The 15,056-nt window shown below is 41.0% G+C and overlaps 1 protein-coding gene across 1 annotated transcript in view; it reads left to right on the top strand.

Moving 5' to 3' along the window:
• Positions 1-15,056, top strand: part of PTPRR (protein tyrosine phosphatase receptor type R) — a 96,377-nt gene that overhangs the window by 37,928 nt on the left and 43,393 nt on the right. Inside the window, exons 3-6 of the mRNA XM_058191442.1 lie at positions 5,163-5,276; positions 6,506-6,658; positions 8,238-8,354; positions 10,389-10,651. Of these exons, the coding sequence (XP_058047425.1) occupies positions 5,163-5,276; positions 6,506-6,658; positions 8,238-8,354; positions 10,389-10,651 (647 nt within the window). The remainder of the gene's footprint in view (positions 1-5,162; positions 5,277-6,505; positions 6,659-8,237; positions 8,355-10,388; positions 10,652-15,056) is intronic.

Below are 15,056 nucleotides of genomic sequence, written 5' to 3'. Positions count from 1 at the left end.
AATATTTTGTTTACAATTTGCAAGTTATGTCTAAACATATATAATTCATAAAGAGGTCAGTGTAGTATTGTTATTAAATTGAAGATGATGGAGAGCCCAGTTTAATATAATTTTGGACCAATCATTCTTCTAGGATAAAAACCAAACTTTTAAGGAATAGTTCTAATCCCTAATACACAGCTTGGAAAACAGATCAATCCACATCTTTTCAGCTTTCCTTTATCTATTTGCTTACACACTCATATTAATTTAACCAATTATTATTGAAATTATACCCACCACCACCACCTCTTTTTTTTTTTTTTTTTACGGAAAAGGCTGAAAAAAAGTCTTCCCATTCACATGTAACACAACTTGCTTTCCACAAAGACCAAAAGGGAAAGAAGACATCCAATGTCATGAAGGGCCAAAAATAAGTTGCCAGTAAAGGTGTAACTAAGCATCAATTCTTCCATTAGGAAAAAACATTAAATATAAGAATAGGTTCATATAACTGATGGAGTTCTAATATTTATGGAAAGGATGGCACGATAACATATGAGATCTTATTATTGTTTATTATTATTATTATTATTATTGTTCTAAGGAACACTGAACTATGACTACCCAAAAAACTATGGAGACTCTTTTTCCTTATCCAATTATTGCGTCATCTTCCCTTATCCCCCAACATTTCAGAATGATCATTTTCATTACATTTCAGCTCAGGCATAATAATCTATGAATCTGCCAAATGTTCAGTCATGAAACATAGTTCAAGTATAACATTACTTTTACGATATATCATCCTAACTCAAGCTATCTTCAGGATATTTCTGCTTTTAGACAACTTTCCAAGATGGTAGTTAACTTACTAAAAACCAGCCATCACAACATAATATAAAACACAACACACACAAAATATAATAGTCTAAGCAGTAATAGCAGCATTTCTTATCCAATTATGTCATTCCACCCGAATAAGCCTTCTGGCATTAGATCCTAATTTTAAAATATAACAACATTGAAAGTCTGCTATGAAAATATACAATAAAAGTCTAGGCAAACAATTAAGTATCTGCTTCTACAATAGTTGCAACATAAAGAGGCAACCAACTTAAAATATGCACAATAATTTATGGAGCTAGCTATATTATAGAAACTACTAGAAGAGCAATCCAAAGATAATAGGAATGAAAAACCTGAGGGCAGCATTACATCTAGACACACTGATATCTTACCTTTTATGACATACATATTTTCCTCTCTAGAAAAAAAAATAATATTCATGGAAAGAACAGTTAATTAACTTGTTTTGTAGAAAAATAAATGATTAAATGTTATGGTTATCTTAAAAATGTTTTAAAATTAAAATGCTTTCTTAGTAAAACAGTTTTTGTTCCATAATTGCAGGCAATTTTAAATTAACATAGTACATAAAGAAAATATTGGAGACTAAATAAAATCTACTTCAACATTTAGAAATTTATTGACTAAAATGTAGTTCTAGGCCAAAATTACAACACGTATTTAATCTGGTGCTGTGCAGAATTCTGGATTCTACAAAAATCTATATTCTCTAAAATAATATATGTCACATCAAAATATCTATCCAAGGAGTAGAAAGGATGAAACTATTTATAAATTAGATAATTGTTCAAGTTTCTTGAAGATCTTTCTTGAGATAGATAATTTTAAATTTGTTTTTAATGAAATGGGCTGGATCTAGGAGAAACAGACAAATTCATTGTTGATCGCAAATGAAAACTGTTTGCTAAACTAAATAACAATAACAGTCATAATAATTGCAAACATCTCCAAGAGATGTTCTCTTCGAACTAGGTCAATAGACTTCCATGGCAAATATAATGCAGTGTAAGTAATTTATATTGGAACAACAAATATCAAATAACAGTTTCATACGTTCATTACTGAGATCTGAGCTGGCAGACACATGTCTATGAAAATCTCAAGCCAGTGTGCAGTCACTGTGACAACAGTCTTAACACCTTACTCCAATTCCTAACACTTCACATTCTTGACCACATCATATCTGACTCAAAGGGTGTCAAAGCCTGATATGTGTAATAATCTTTGAGCTGGCCTGATAAACCTTTTTCCCAGAAGGTTCAGGATTTATTTGTAATAGTCAATGTAACTTTTTTCTCTATATTAAAATAGATAGTATGCTGTTTGTATTCATGGCTTACAACAGAAGTCTTCATGGGGGAAGACAAAAGAGTCAAATTAATGCTAGCAGAGTCATGGTGTCACAATGCAAATCTCATCCCTTTTTATCTGTGTTGTATGCCCAGAAGAAGCAGAGTGTGTGGCATGAAAGCATTATACTGTTTTCATTATTCTTTGAAAAGCATGAGAGCCTGTGGACACCAAAGCTCCACAAAATCTTCCAGTTCTTGAAACTGTCATTTGAATTCTATGATGCAACTTTCCTACTACAGATCATGAGCAGAAATTTGCAATAGCTGCTTGCTAATCTGAAGAAATCAAATTAGAATGTTATAAGCTCCCTTTCAAATATCTCTCAGATTTTACTTTTAAGCAGCCTTCAGCCTTTTACACTGAAATTATATTCAAATACATTATAAACCTGAGAGAATGTGCACATGTATGTTACACCAAACACTGTTTTCAATCTAACGGTTTAAAAAGTACTTTCTCCTTGTTTGTGAAGAGTTTATTTTGCACCAACGAAACTATTAGGCATTTAAATATTAGTCTTTTTGTTTTTATTATATATGTAGAAATTAGACAAATTTTCAGGCATAACCTAATAATATAATTCATCATATCTATAGTCCTGAAACCTGGAAACTGTCGCTAACAGTTGCAGTAACTAGATTAATAAATTGCATTGGGAAACTCTATTCCCTGGAGTGGCTATCTTCTCCTCCTTTTAGGTTACTAAGTCACGGCTGCCTGCATATACAGTATATTCAAACATGAACTCGCCTCAAGGAGCAGGTGCCAAAAATGATAAACAGTACAGATCAACAAGGCATAATATGACTAATTAGTGTAGCCTGGCTTCAGAAGATACAATGCTTCCTTTGTTGAATTAAAGGTGCCAGCAATATTTGAGGAATTTCTAACAATTAATCTCTTTCCATTGTTCCATAGAAGATTATTGCCCAAGATATAACTGGTATGTAAAGAAACTTCTCTTAAAGGCTTGTGGAATGGATCCTACTCACAGAGGCTTTCTCATCATGTAAATTCCCTTGTGGCACTTACCCAGGGTCCAAGATGAACAGTGAGGTCAGCTTCATTAGGTGCTGTGGTGTTAAAAGTAGGCCAAGTCACATGGCCCAAGTGGTTTGTATCTGAGCTAATCAGAATTTTCACCTGGCGGAAGTATATTTCACAAAGTGAAATAGAAACAACATCCCAATTTCTATTTTAAACAAGCCTTCCAATTGCTGCCATCCTGAAATTTTCAACTGGCTGAAAATTCTAGGATGGCACCAATTGGAAGACTTGTTTAAGATAGAAATTGGGGTGTTGTTTCTATTTCACTTTGTGAAATATATTTGAGTACATTTCTGCAAGTATACTTTTTTATTTATAATCATGTCTAATGTAAAGAGATTAAAAAACCAATTTCCCTGATTTAATGCATTTTTATACATTATGTTCATGAGTGTAAGTATTTTGGTCAAATCTTCCCCTGATTTGAACAAATGAGTAAATTGAATTGCAAAATTTGAAAAAGAATGAACTTTTTAAAAAATCTAAATTTGGGTTCACATATTGGTTCAAAAACACAAACGCAAGTCATTCAGTGAAGTAAAATCTCTCTCCTCTAGTGAAATGTTCTTTCATTTGTTGCTTCTACAGAATTAATTAGACCACAGCTTAATTTTATTAACTCACACACACCTCCATGAATTAATTGGGGCTAAGGCAATAAGTCAACATACTACTTACATGTACTAGTTACTTTTAATTGATATATGCAAATGATACTCAAACTTCGTAATCACTCAGCTTCCTACTGCACCCTTGCAAAGAAAAATCAGGAGTGATGCCTGCAATAAACATTGATGGCATTCTCGTTTTGTCCAGGGAGTCTAATAAGGTGAGGGGCTTTTCCCCACTTGCTGGCTAACCCCTGGAAAAACTCCTAATTTCAACTGTTGATTGATGGGCTTAATGAATGTCATGTGGGCGCTCAGCAAGGTTTCATTTGTCAGGCTGGAATGCCAGTTTTCATTTCAGGTACATGTGATACCCCAAACAAGTTGGGATCTGCAGTTGTTTAATTTCCACACTGCAGGAAATATTGATTAATGCCAAGCTCAAAAAATGACATCCCCCTCCCTTTAAGTTTCAAAGTGTCTAATAGAAATGTGTGAGTGTATCAAATTCCAGTGATCTGTAACTTCTCTGGCTTCACATGTTTCAGTCATGAGGGATATCCTCCCATGGGCTTTTTTAGAACCAGTTCTCAGGATACTCACAAAGGATACGCACAAAGACAGAAATTGTTGAAGATATTTCCTTTCCCTGGAAGAGCTGTTCGCCAATTTATCTGCCCACCAATTTGTTGGAGAATTTTGATACATCATTTTTCTTCATCTTTTGAAACAATAACATAAAAGGTAAAGTCTTCCTTCATCCTGATGACTACACTTTTTGTTTTTGCTTCTCAGTCTAGTTTACAGTTCTGAGGTTTCCTGGTGCAACCTATGCAGGCACTATCCATGTCCAATCTTGCTTAACTTTTTGAAAGCAGCTAAGAGTAGTAGATTCTCTAATCTATCCATTATATTGTTTTATTTCTAGGAAGAACGATAATAATCAGCGGTCATTTTTCTGGGTGATGCTATTTCACATAGTTCTATTACAATACCTTGTGATCTGACACTGTAGTCCTATAAAAGCTCCAGGAGTGTAGCCAAAGAAATTTCTTTGACCTCACGGTGAAATTAAGGTTATGAAAAGAGGAAATGTTAACATTCTTTAAACTAACATCCATTAATAGTCTGGAATCTTGCACCCCTGACCTCACTCCCCCAACTCTTATTCTCTGTTTGAAATGCAAATTGACTTCACACATTGCCATCCTGGGAAAAACGATTTGCACAATTCACGGAGGTCACTCATTAGCAGGGAACTGTGTGTGCCTTGCAAGATTAGCACTGTTTGGGTTTGTTTTGCAGACTCTGCAAATGGATGTAAACAAGTTGAATATCACATTGCTTCGGATTTTCCGCCAAGGAGTGGCTGCTGCTTTAGGACTCTTGCCGCAGCAAGTGCATATCAACCGACTGATTGTAAGTGGCTTAGTTTCATGCTTACTATTGCATAGTTTCACCTCCTAGAAATAAAACCAACAAGCTCTGGGATATCTCATCCATGTGTAGTATCCGCCCAAATCCACCACAGAATGACAGCCTTTTTGCTGAAGATTATGATGGTCTAAAATCTACCACATTGATTCAGTGCAGTTCAATGGATAGACAACTTTTCAGTCTAAAGGTGAGACACTGACTGGTGCAAAGTGGTCCACTTAGCTTCTGTTCTGGTTCTTCCCACTTCTAGTGTAGCTTCATAACCAGTACACCATTATTAATGATAGATAGATAGATAGATAGATAGACAGACAGACAGAAATTGAGATAAGGATATATATTATACATATGCCAACTAGGTTCATTTTATTTGTATGTGCTTACCATTGCAAAACAAATTTCATTCATACTCCAAGTGCTACAAATCATAGCAGGCCTTCTAGGATAAGCTTTATTGTGACTGCTATTGGCTACCTATAATCTGAGTAGAAAAATCAGCCACCCAGCATTATATGAAGCTAGATGATTGAACTACTGAATTTAATAAGATCTAATGTGATAGTCAGTCATTTCTATTGGCATGCTTTCTTCCTTGCCTGAAGAGGCCGTGAGTTGAAGTGGACATTTTTTGAAGATACCAGAAGTGGACTTTTTTTTTTCTGCTGGGAAACAACAACTGAAGTAAAATAACTGATAATAATGTCAAAAACAATGATTTTTTTCTTCTGACATATCACTTTATAATTTTTTAGAGCAACCCCTTTATTTCACTTTCTGATACCCCCTTCTCTTCCTCACCTGTCTGCCAAAAAAGGAGCCAGATCACTCTTACTTGCCAATTAAGGGATATTGCAATTAGGCTGAAACGATAAGTTGTCCATCCATGTTCTATCCCTTCCAAAATGCTTTCTGCAACAGTGATATTGTCACTAATTAATAAACCTTGAAATATAGCATAAATAGGAAGGAAATCCATATATTTGAAATTCAGTTTGGGATATTCAAAATATCAACTTGGATCCAATTTGAACTTCTAGATAGCTAATTCTAATTAATCTCAAGAATTTTGACTGGAAAGAAAAATGGAAAATCATCCATTTCTATTATTTGTTTGACACTTGCAAGAACAGTACCTCATACAGTTAACTCCTATGTTTATTCCTACAAAGTTATTTGAGCTCTTTTTCTCATATTTTATGTATTATTGCTAGGGCAAGAGGAACTGTGTTGAACTATTCATATCTCCAGTCAGTAGTAAAGGAGTTTCTGATACTATTCCATCCAAAGAAGTGCTACGATCTCTTAATATCAATGTCCTACGCCAAGGATTAACCCAGTTTGGAATTACAGAGATATCCCCAGAGGTAAGCTATCATTATTATGAAGTGCTAATATGTTACTCATAGGTACTCCTTTAAGACCTGTTATTATTTTGCAAATTCAGATGATAAACGGTAAATAAATACCTTTCTAGTATTTTCTAGATTATAAATTCCTACCGTAAATTCATTGTGTATCTAAGGGAACTAAGATGCTAACTAAAACAGTACATTGAACCCTTTAAATAGGATTAATGGACAGCATATTGGGGCTTTGTTTTCATTTCATTGTTAGAAATCAACCAAGTGAGGGTCATCTGGTATCAGGCAGTATCCTGAGGGCTGATTAATAAAGTTCCTTTCCTCAAAAATTTCAAGAAAGCACATATGTGATTTTTCTTTATTTTGTATAGTAAACTACAATGAAGTGAAACTGAGGGAAAGTGGCTGACTCAAAGTCATAAGATCATCATGTCAAGGTGTCATTTCCTCAGCATAAACTTTTAATGATTGTAGCCTTTACAATGTCAGAAATAACATTAGGCCGCTTGTTACTACACTTTGTCTCTTCACTTAAAAGTAAAGCAGTACACTACTGCTTTATAATGTTGTGCTACTTTAGTTTGGAATTACATAGTATGTGTTTGTGGGTATGCAAAAAGAAGTGTAATTTTAAAATGACACCAAAAATGTATAGTCCCAGCAGCAAGCATCATGGAATTCAACAGGCTTTAATTTTAAATTAGTATATATAGAATTGCAGTATGATTCAGGAAAGCATAAACTATGTTCATTCATATGAAAACCTAATATGAATTTATGTAGATTCTGATGGGGTGTTTTTTTTTAAAGGAGCCTGGTTGGTTCTTTCAGCTAAACCAAATCTATTCTGTTTTAAGTAATATGCAAGTTAAGAGTTATTGATTTTAATAAGTGCAATGAATTCTTTATTTCATGGATAAAACAGATAAACATAAAATAATTTATCTTTTTTTTTCCTTGTCCCATTATTTCATCTCTTTTCTTCACTTCAAGTCATTTTCAATTCCTAGTGACCACATAGACCTTCCAATGTTGCCACAGTAACTAAGTCCATCCAACAGAAATTGAGTCAATCCAACTGCAGTCCACCCTCTTATTTTTCCTTCCACCTTTCCCAGCATCACAGCCTTCTCCAGAGACCTGGATCTTCACATAATGTATAGAAACCAGGCTAATTTTAGCCTGGTCATTTGAGCCTCAAATTAGAACTTTGGGTTTATTTATTCAATAATATTTGTTCATTTTCTTAGCTGTCCATAATATTTTTAGGACTTTTCTCCAACACCAAAGTTCAAAAACTGTTGACCTTCCTATTTTCCTTCTTCAAAGTCCGATTTTCACTTCTATACAGTGTCACAGGGAGTTAGATATGTTACAAAATATAACAATGGCATATCTATCTGGTAGGGTCATCTTATATTCACTGATGCAAAAATTAAAAAAAAGAATAGAAATGTATTGAATCTTTGAAGCACTTTATATTATTGAAGAAAGATAAAGCTTTATATTAGCTTGACAATGATTCTCAAATGCACGTCCAGAACTATATAATTACTTTTTTTTCTTTTTATGTTTTTATAAGTCAAAGAAAAATGTTTTGCAAGGCAAGCATGAGTTGGATAAACTCTGGAGTAAAGAAGGATTTTATGCTGTCATAATCTTTCTCAGCATCTTTGTTGTTATTGTGACATGTCTGATGGTAAGTCTGTTAGCTTCCATTGTCACTGTTTTCGCCTTTCTGATAAGCAAAACAAGCTTTACTGGTGCTGAAATTATTTGCTAAAAACAGTCCAGTCTTTTAGCCACAAACAAAATTAATGCAAATGAAGCATAATGTGAATCTTAATCATGCATAGACCAAGTAATGCTTTCATTCAGATGACTTCGAAGGGGACCTTCCCCCATTTTTTAAAAAAAGGGTGAGTTCATTTATTGGCTTTCAGCCAAACACATGCTTATAATGGCCTTGTAAATACATGGTGCCTTTTTTAAAAAATAGCAATTGGAGGGGAGACGGAGTAAAGCATGGACTGAATCCAGATTTTCCATTCTTCCTATTGAACAACAAATTGATTTTTGTTGAACCACAGCAGCTGGATTGAAAGGAGGGTGGGGGAAATCATACGCAGAATCCATTTTCACACCCAGTTATACATTTAGCTAAGCATGCCCCAATAAGCTTATTTGGTCCTTTGTTGGATAATTTTTAAAAACACAAAGTGCTACAATGTTTGTTTAGGCATTTGCTGCTAATTGCAATATGAAAAAAAGACAAGACATGTATGATGAAATTGCAACACAGAACTTACTCTTTGGCACTTGCTTTCCTATGTCACATTCAAGTGCATAAATGCATAGGTTTTGTATCAGAAATGTAATGATGCATTTCTTTATCAATAGTCCCACCTCCTGTAGTGTCCTTCTTGGGGTAACTATGGATACTTTCAGAAAAACAAATATTGTAAATATGTATAGAATAATGATGCATTATGACTAGTGCAGTTTCCTGTTGTTTATATGCTGAATGATAAAATGGTTTCTAACAGTTATGCTTTGCCTGGTAAACCTTAATACATCAAGCCAAATAATTAGATGTTCATTTACACAATTTTTATTAGATTCTACATATTTGATTTTTGTTTTTTGTTTTTGTCAGCCATAATATTCTAGGCTTTTCATCTTATGTTTCCATCTGTTTTTCTGGACTTACGTAGGGATGGATATCCATTTTTAATTTTCAAACGTTACTGCAGTGCCCACCTGTGAATGGCTTTTTCTTTTCGTTTGAACCAGCGGCTCCTTTCTTTTCTATTTCTTTAATGGTTAATGTATTGCTTTCTTCATGTTTAATTGTGGCATGTGGTTGGGTTTCCTTTATATAATAATTTCCTGTCCCATAAGTGGGGTATAGATTATTACCACCATTGGTTGCTGTTTTGTGCCTATTCAATTATTATTATATTCCTATTTATTGTTATTAACTTAGTTTGACAATTCAGACAATTAGAAGTAAACAATTGCTCTGTTTATAAAGGGCAACCCAAAAAGTGAATTAGGTTGTACCTGTCACATTCTCTCAGTCAAAGACAACCCATGGTCAGTTAGGAGCTTGAACCTGGGTTCTTCCTCATCCTGGCCTAATTTCTTAACTATTATACTCCCCTGGGTAACTAGTTTTTTTCGTTCAGCCTTTTATTTAAAGAAGCACATTGTTTTTACTTTGCATTATTGAATTGATCTTATTGGTTAAGGTTTTTTTTTTAAATTATTACTGTACGCAAGGACCTCGACCTATTAATTTCCTTTTATAGCCAGAGCTCTCTTTTCTTTTAATTTCACTTCAACATTTATTATTTCCTTTGCCAATACTATATTTTGAGAAAGGGATTGATACAATGTAGTCTAACATTGGTCTATTTTCAATAGTTGCTTATTCAATTATTTCCCAGTACAATTTTGTCGTCCCCCTGACAAAAGCAACCCAATAAATCCTGTTGTGAAATATTACGCTAGAAACCCGAGTTATATACCAAACTATCTAATGAAAGATTTAAGGAATCCATTCAATAATCTGTAGAAAATTTTTTTTTTAAATTATTGCTGATTCTCTCCATGGCTGTTGGTTATTTATCGTATTAGTATCTAATCTTCTAGTCAGTTCATTAATAATCCAATATGTGGGGCTTTTTTCAGAATTTAAGGTAAAAACAGCTATTTTCTCTGTTATGAACAGGTTTTATACCGAGTGAAAGAAAAAATACAATTTTCTGTGAGGCAAGATAAGAACAAAAAACAGGAAATACACCTTTCTTCCGTCCCTCTGCAAAGAACTCCATCTGAATATAAGACAGCAAACAGAATGGTCCAACCTGAACAGTCCCATAAAGTACTAAATGTTGTAGTAGATCCCCATGGACAATGTACTACTGAAATCAAGCCTCCACTTTCTGCCAACCCATCACCTTTCAAAATGAAACCGGTGGGGCTACAAGAAAGGTAGGATGAAAGCTCGGTGGACAGAGTTTATTATTCTCTCTTTGTAAGGCAGGAAAGCAACTTGACCTACCTGTGGATCTGCAGAGACCATCCTTTTTCCTGATAAATCTTGTGCCCGTGTAACTTTTATTATTTTGGGGGATTACTGTCAGTAAAAACAAAGAATATGGATTTGGCATGTTGCTAAATCAAAGCATCAACCTTAAGTGTCATTTTATTTCTAAGAATGCCTCCAATTTCTGTAGGTGGTTTTAGAAAATAAAAATGGTACTGGAGGTTTGCATGCCCAAGATGGCGCAGTGAAAATTCTTCGGAGGAACGGGGGAGGAACGGGGGAGCGGCCTTTTTCGGGGGCCTGGGACCGGGAGATGGCTATTTTTACCTTCCGGTCCCAGCCCCGGCCGGGGGGAACATCAGGAGCGGCGAACGGGGTGAGGCTGGACGAGCTAGTGGCCTGGGGACAATCGGGCCGGCTGGCGTTCTCCAGGCTCCTGCTGGGGCGGCTGCTGCGGCGGCTGCAGCTGGGCCTTCCGAACTTCCGGGTTTGCGGCGGCGGCGGCGGCGGCAGCGGCTTCCTCAGGGGACTGGGAGCTTCTTTGTCATCGCTCTCTGTTATTGGAGAGCCTTTGAGCTTCGGCGCTGGAGCCTTTTGACCACCAGCGCTTCTTGCCATCTTTGCTGGTGAGGCCTGAGATGAGATGAGTGGCAGGTATCAGCGTTTTCTTTGGGCCCTTGTGCTGGGGCGCTGGCCGCGGCGGTCGCGGTGTAGCTTTCGGGTTGCGGCGGCGGCGGCGGGGGGCGGGGCCTCCCCATGGGGCAAAAATTTTCTATCAACGCTGGGGGGGCGGAGGGTCGGACTTATGAGAGGCAGAGGGCCCGAAGAGTCATCTGGAGGGCCCAATCCCCTGAAAGGGAGTTGGAGCTGGAGGTGAGGTTGGCCCTCATTTGGACCCTCAGCAGTTTGGACTAGGATGGCCCATGGTGGCGGCGTCGGCGTCAGCTGGGAATCCTGGCTGTCGGCGACGCGATGGCCTTATCATCTGATGGGCTTGTCCTGGATTGTGTCCCTCACTAAGACTAAGACTAAGACCAAGATTAAGACTGTGATTAAGACCATATATCGTCTTCTAAACATCATTGGTTGGCTAGACTGGCTCAGAGGAGAGTGGCTGATTCGATTGGGTGTCATCTGGACCTAGGACGAGTGGTGGCCGCTGGGTTTGGAGATGGAGTAGCGGCCCCATGGAGCCCTAGATGTCCGCGGTCCGTCCTGCCAGCCTGAGAGCCCGTTTTGCTGTGGTTGACATCTTGACCGGCTTCGATGGGCTGCTTACCGTACTTTTTGATATGCGAAGATTTTCAACTGCGGACCTTCTTGCCCTGCGAGATTCCCCTCTCTCGCAGGTTTGGCCCTCCACACTACCGAGGGCCCACCTTGAGGACGGGTTTTGGAACCCCGAGAGCTGGCATGCTAAATCCAGGAGACTTAGGGGATTTTTAACTAATTGTTTTAATAGATTTTTTAAGGGGAGTTTTAATGGGGATTTTAAGGGTGAGGGATTCTTAAGGGGTGGGAGGGGTAGGGCGGGTGTTGGGGGAAACCCGCCGGGTGGGAGTTTTAATGGAAATTTTAAGGGGGGGAGGGAAACCGACGGGTTTGGGTTGGGGGTGGGTGGGAGGGTTAGGGTGGGTGATGGGGTAGCCCGTCAGGAGGGAAACCAGTTCCAGCGCATGCTCGTGGCGACTATCAAATCGGTTCGGAGGTTATGGGGGTAGTGTGTTCCTTTGTGTGAGGTGAGTCCATCTGCACGGTAAGTGGGAGGGGCAGATATGGCGGAAGGGGGGATCGCATCGGTTTAGGGGGTCACGCGTTCGATGTATACAGGCGATTGCGTGCCCCGATCCCCCTGACTTCTCCCGTTCCCCGGGTGGTCAAGACCCTCAGAGCCTGGGCCTTCGTCTGATGTTATGCAACGCACGGTCCGTGGCCAATAAGGCCCCCCTTATACATGGTCTGGTTCAGGGGTGCAGCGGATATTATAGGCGTTACGGAGACCTGGCTGGGCACTGAAGGCGTGCCCTGGTTGAGATGTGCCCAGCGGGTTCCCGTGCATCCCATCAGCGGAGGGCCCAGGGTAGGGGTGGGGGGGTGGCGGTTGTTATTAAAGAGAGTCTAGAGCCGAGGGAGACCACTGTACCTCAGATTGCCGGGTGTGAATCCCTCTTTGTGAGGTGGGGTCATAGATGTCAGATGGGCTTGCTGGTCGCGTACCTGGCTCCTTGCTGCGTGACAGCGGCCCTGCCCGAGCTCCTGGAGGTGCTTGCCGGGTGGCAGTGGAGACCCCCAGACTTTTAGTCATGGGGGACTTTAACTTGCCATCTGCTGGCTCGTCATCGACAGTAGCTCGGGAGTTCATGGCCTCCATGACGGCCCTGGACCTGACTCAAGTAGTGGATGGCCCTACTCACATTGGGGGAGGCACACTGGACCTGATTTTTATCTCTGGTCAGTGGCTGAAGGATCTGGACTTGGGAGATATAGTCACAGAGCCTTTGTCATGGTCAGATCACTCTCTCCTTCGCCTGGACTTTCTGACCGCTACCCAACACCGCAGGGAGACGGAACCATTACGTTGGTACCGTCCCAGGCGCCTGATGGACCCAGAGAGGTTCCGGACGGAGCTTGGGCCATTCCCTGAGGGTCTGGCTCACGGCACGGCAGAGGAACTGGCCGCAGCCTGGGAACGGGCTGCGGCTGGGGCTTTAGACCGTGTCGTGCCTCTGCGGCCTCTGACCCGGCGCAGATCCCAACCGGCTCCTTGGTTCTCCGAGGAGCTGAGGGGGATGAAACGCCAGAGAAGACGCCTAGAGAGTTCTTGGAGGTCCAGCCGTTCAGAGGCTGATCGGACACTAGTTAGATCCTATACTAGGACCTACCTAGTGGCACTGAGGAAGCGAGGCGTTGCTACGCCTCCCCCCCCATTGCGTCGGCAGATACCCGCCCAGCTGCCCTGTTTCGGGTGGCCCGCTCCCTCCTTCACCAGGGGGAGCGGGATGACCCGTTGCAGGGACGTGCTGAGGAGTTTAACGGTTATCTATACGATAAAATCGTTCAGCTTCGGACGGTCTGGACCAAAATTGTGGCGATTCGGACGGGCGTCTGAGGCGGTCTTGGTGATATTGTTTGGGATGAGTTTGACCCTGTGGCTCCGAGGACATGGACAGGTTGCTGGGTAGATTGAATGCCACCACGTGTTTACTGGACCCGTGCCCTCCTGGCTGGTGCTGGCCACTCAGGAGGTGACACGAGGCTGGCTCAGGGGATTACGAGCGCTTCTTTGGTGGAGGAGTCTTTCCGGCCGCCTTGAAAGAGGCGGTGGTGAGGCCCTCCTCAAGAAGCCTTCCTGGACCCGGCTGTTTTAGGTAATTATCGTCCGGTCTCCAACCCGCTCATGGCGAAGGTTGTAGAGAGTATGGTGGCATATCAGTTTCCCCTGCACCTGGAGGAAACTGTCTATCTAGACCCGTTCAGTCCGGCTTCCGGCCCGGTTACAGCACTGAGACGGCTTTGGTCGCGTTGGTGGATGATCTCTGGAGGGCCAGGGATAGGGGTTGTTCCTCTGCCCTGGTCCTATTAGACCTCTCAGCGGCTTTCGATACCATCGACCATGGTATCCTGCTGCGCCGGCTGGAGGGATTGGGAGTGGGGGGCACCGGTTATCGGGGGGTCTCCTCCTATCTCTCCGCCCGGACGCAGACGGTGTTGGCGGGGGCAGAGGTCGGCCCGCGGCGCCTCACTTGTGGGTGCCGCAGGGTCGATTCTCTCGCCTCCTGTTCAACATCTACATGAAGCCGCTGGGTGAGATCATCAGTGGCTTCGGTGTGAGGTACCAGCTGTACGCTGATGACACCCAGCTGTACTTTTCCACACCGGGCCACCCCAATGAAGCTATCAAAGTGCTGTCCCGGTGTCTGGAAGCCGTCGGGTCTGGATGGGGAGAAACAGGCTCAAGCTCAATCCTCCAAGACGGAGTGGTTGTGGATGCCGGCATCCCGCACAGTCAGCTGAGTCCACGGCTGACTGTTGGGAGCGAGTCATTGGCCCCGATGGAGGGTGCGCAACTTGGGCGTTCTCCTGGATGAACGGCTGTCTTTTGAAGACCACCTGACGGCCGTCTCCAGGAGAGCTTTCCACCAGGTTCGCCTGGTGCGCCAGCTGCGCCCCTTTCTAGACCGGGATGCCTTATGCACAGTCACTCATGCCCTTGTGACGTCTCGTCTGGATTACTGCAATGCTCTCTACATGGGGCTCCCCTTGAGGGGCATCCGGAGGCTTCAGTTAGTCCAGAATGCAGCTGCGCGGGTGATAGAGGGAGCCCCTCGTGGCTCCCACGTGACACCTATC

This window comes from Ahaetulla prasina, chromosome 7, assembly GCF_028640845.1.
Source record: "Ahaetulla prasina isolate Xishuangbanna chromosome 7, ASM2864084v1, whole genome shotgun sequence".
NCBI classification, from domain to species: Eukaryota; Metazoa; Chordata; class Lepidosauria; order Squamata; family Colubridae; genus Ahaetulla; species Ahaetulla prasina.
The sequence above is the reverse complement of the archived record's forward strand: the minus strand, read 5'-3'. Positions and strand labels throughout refer to the sequence as shown.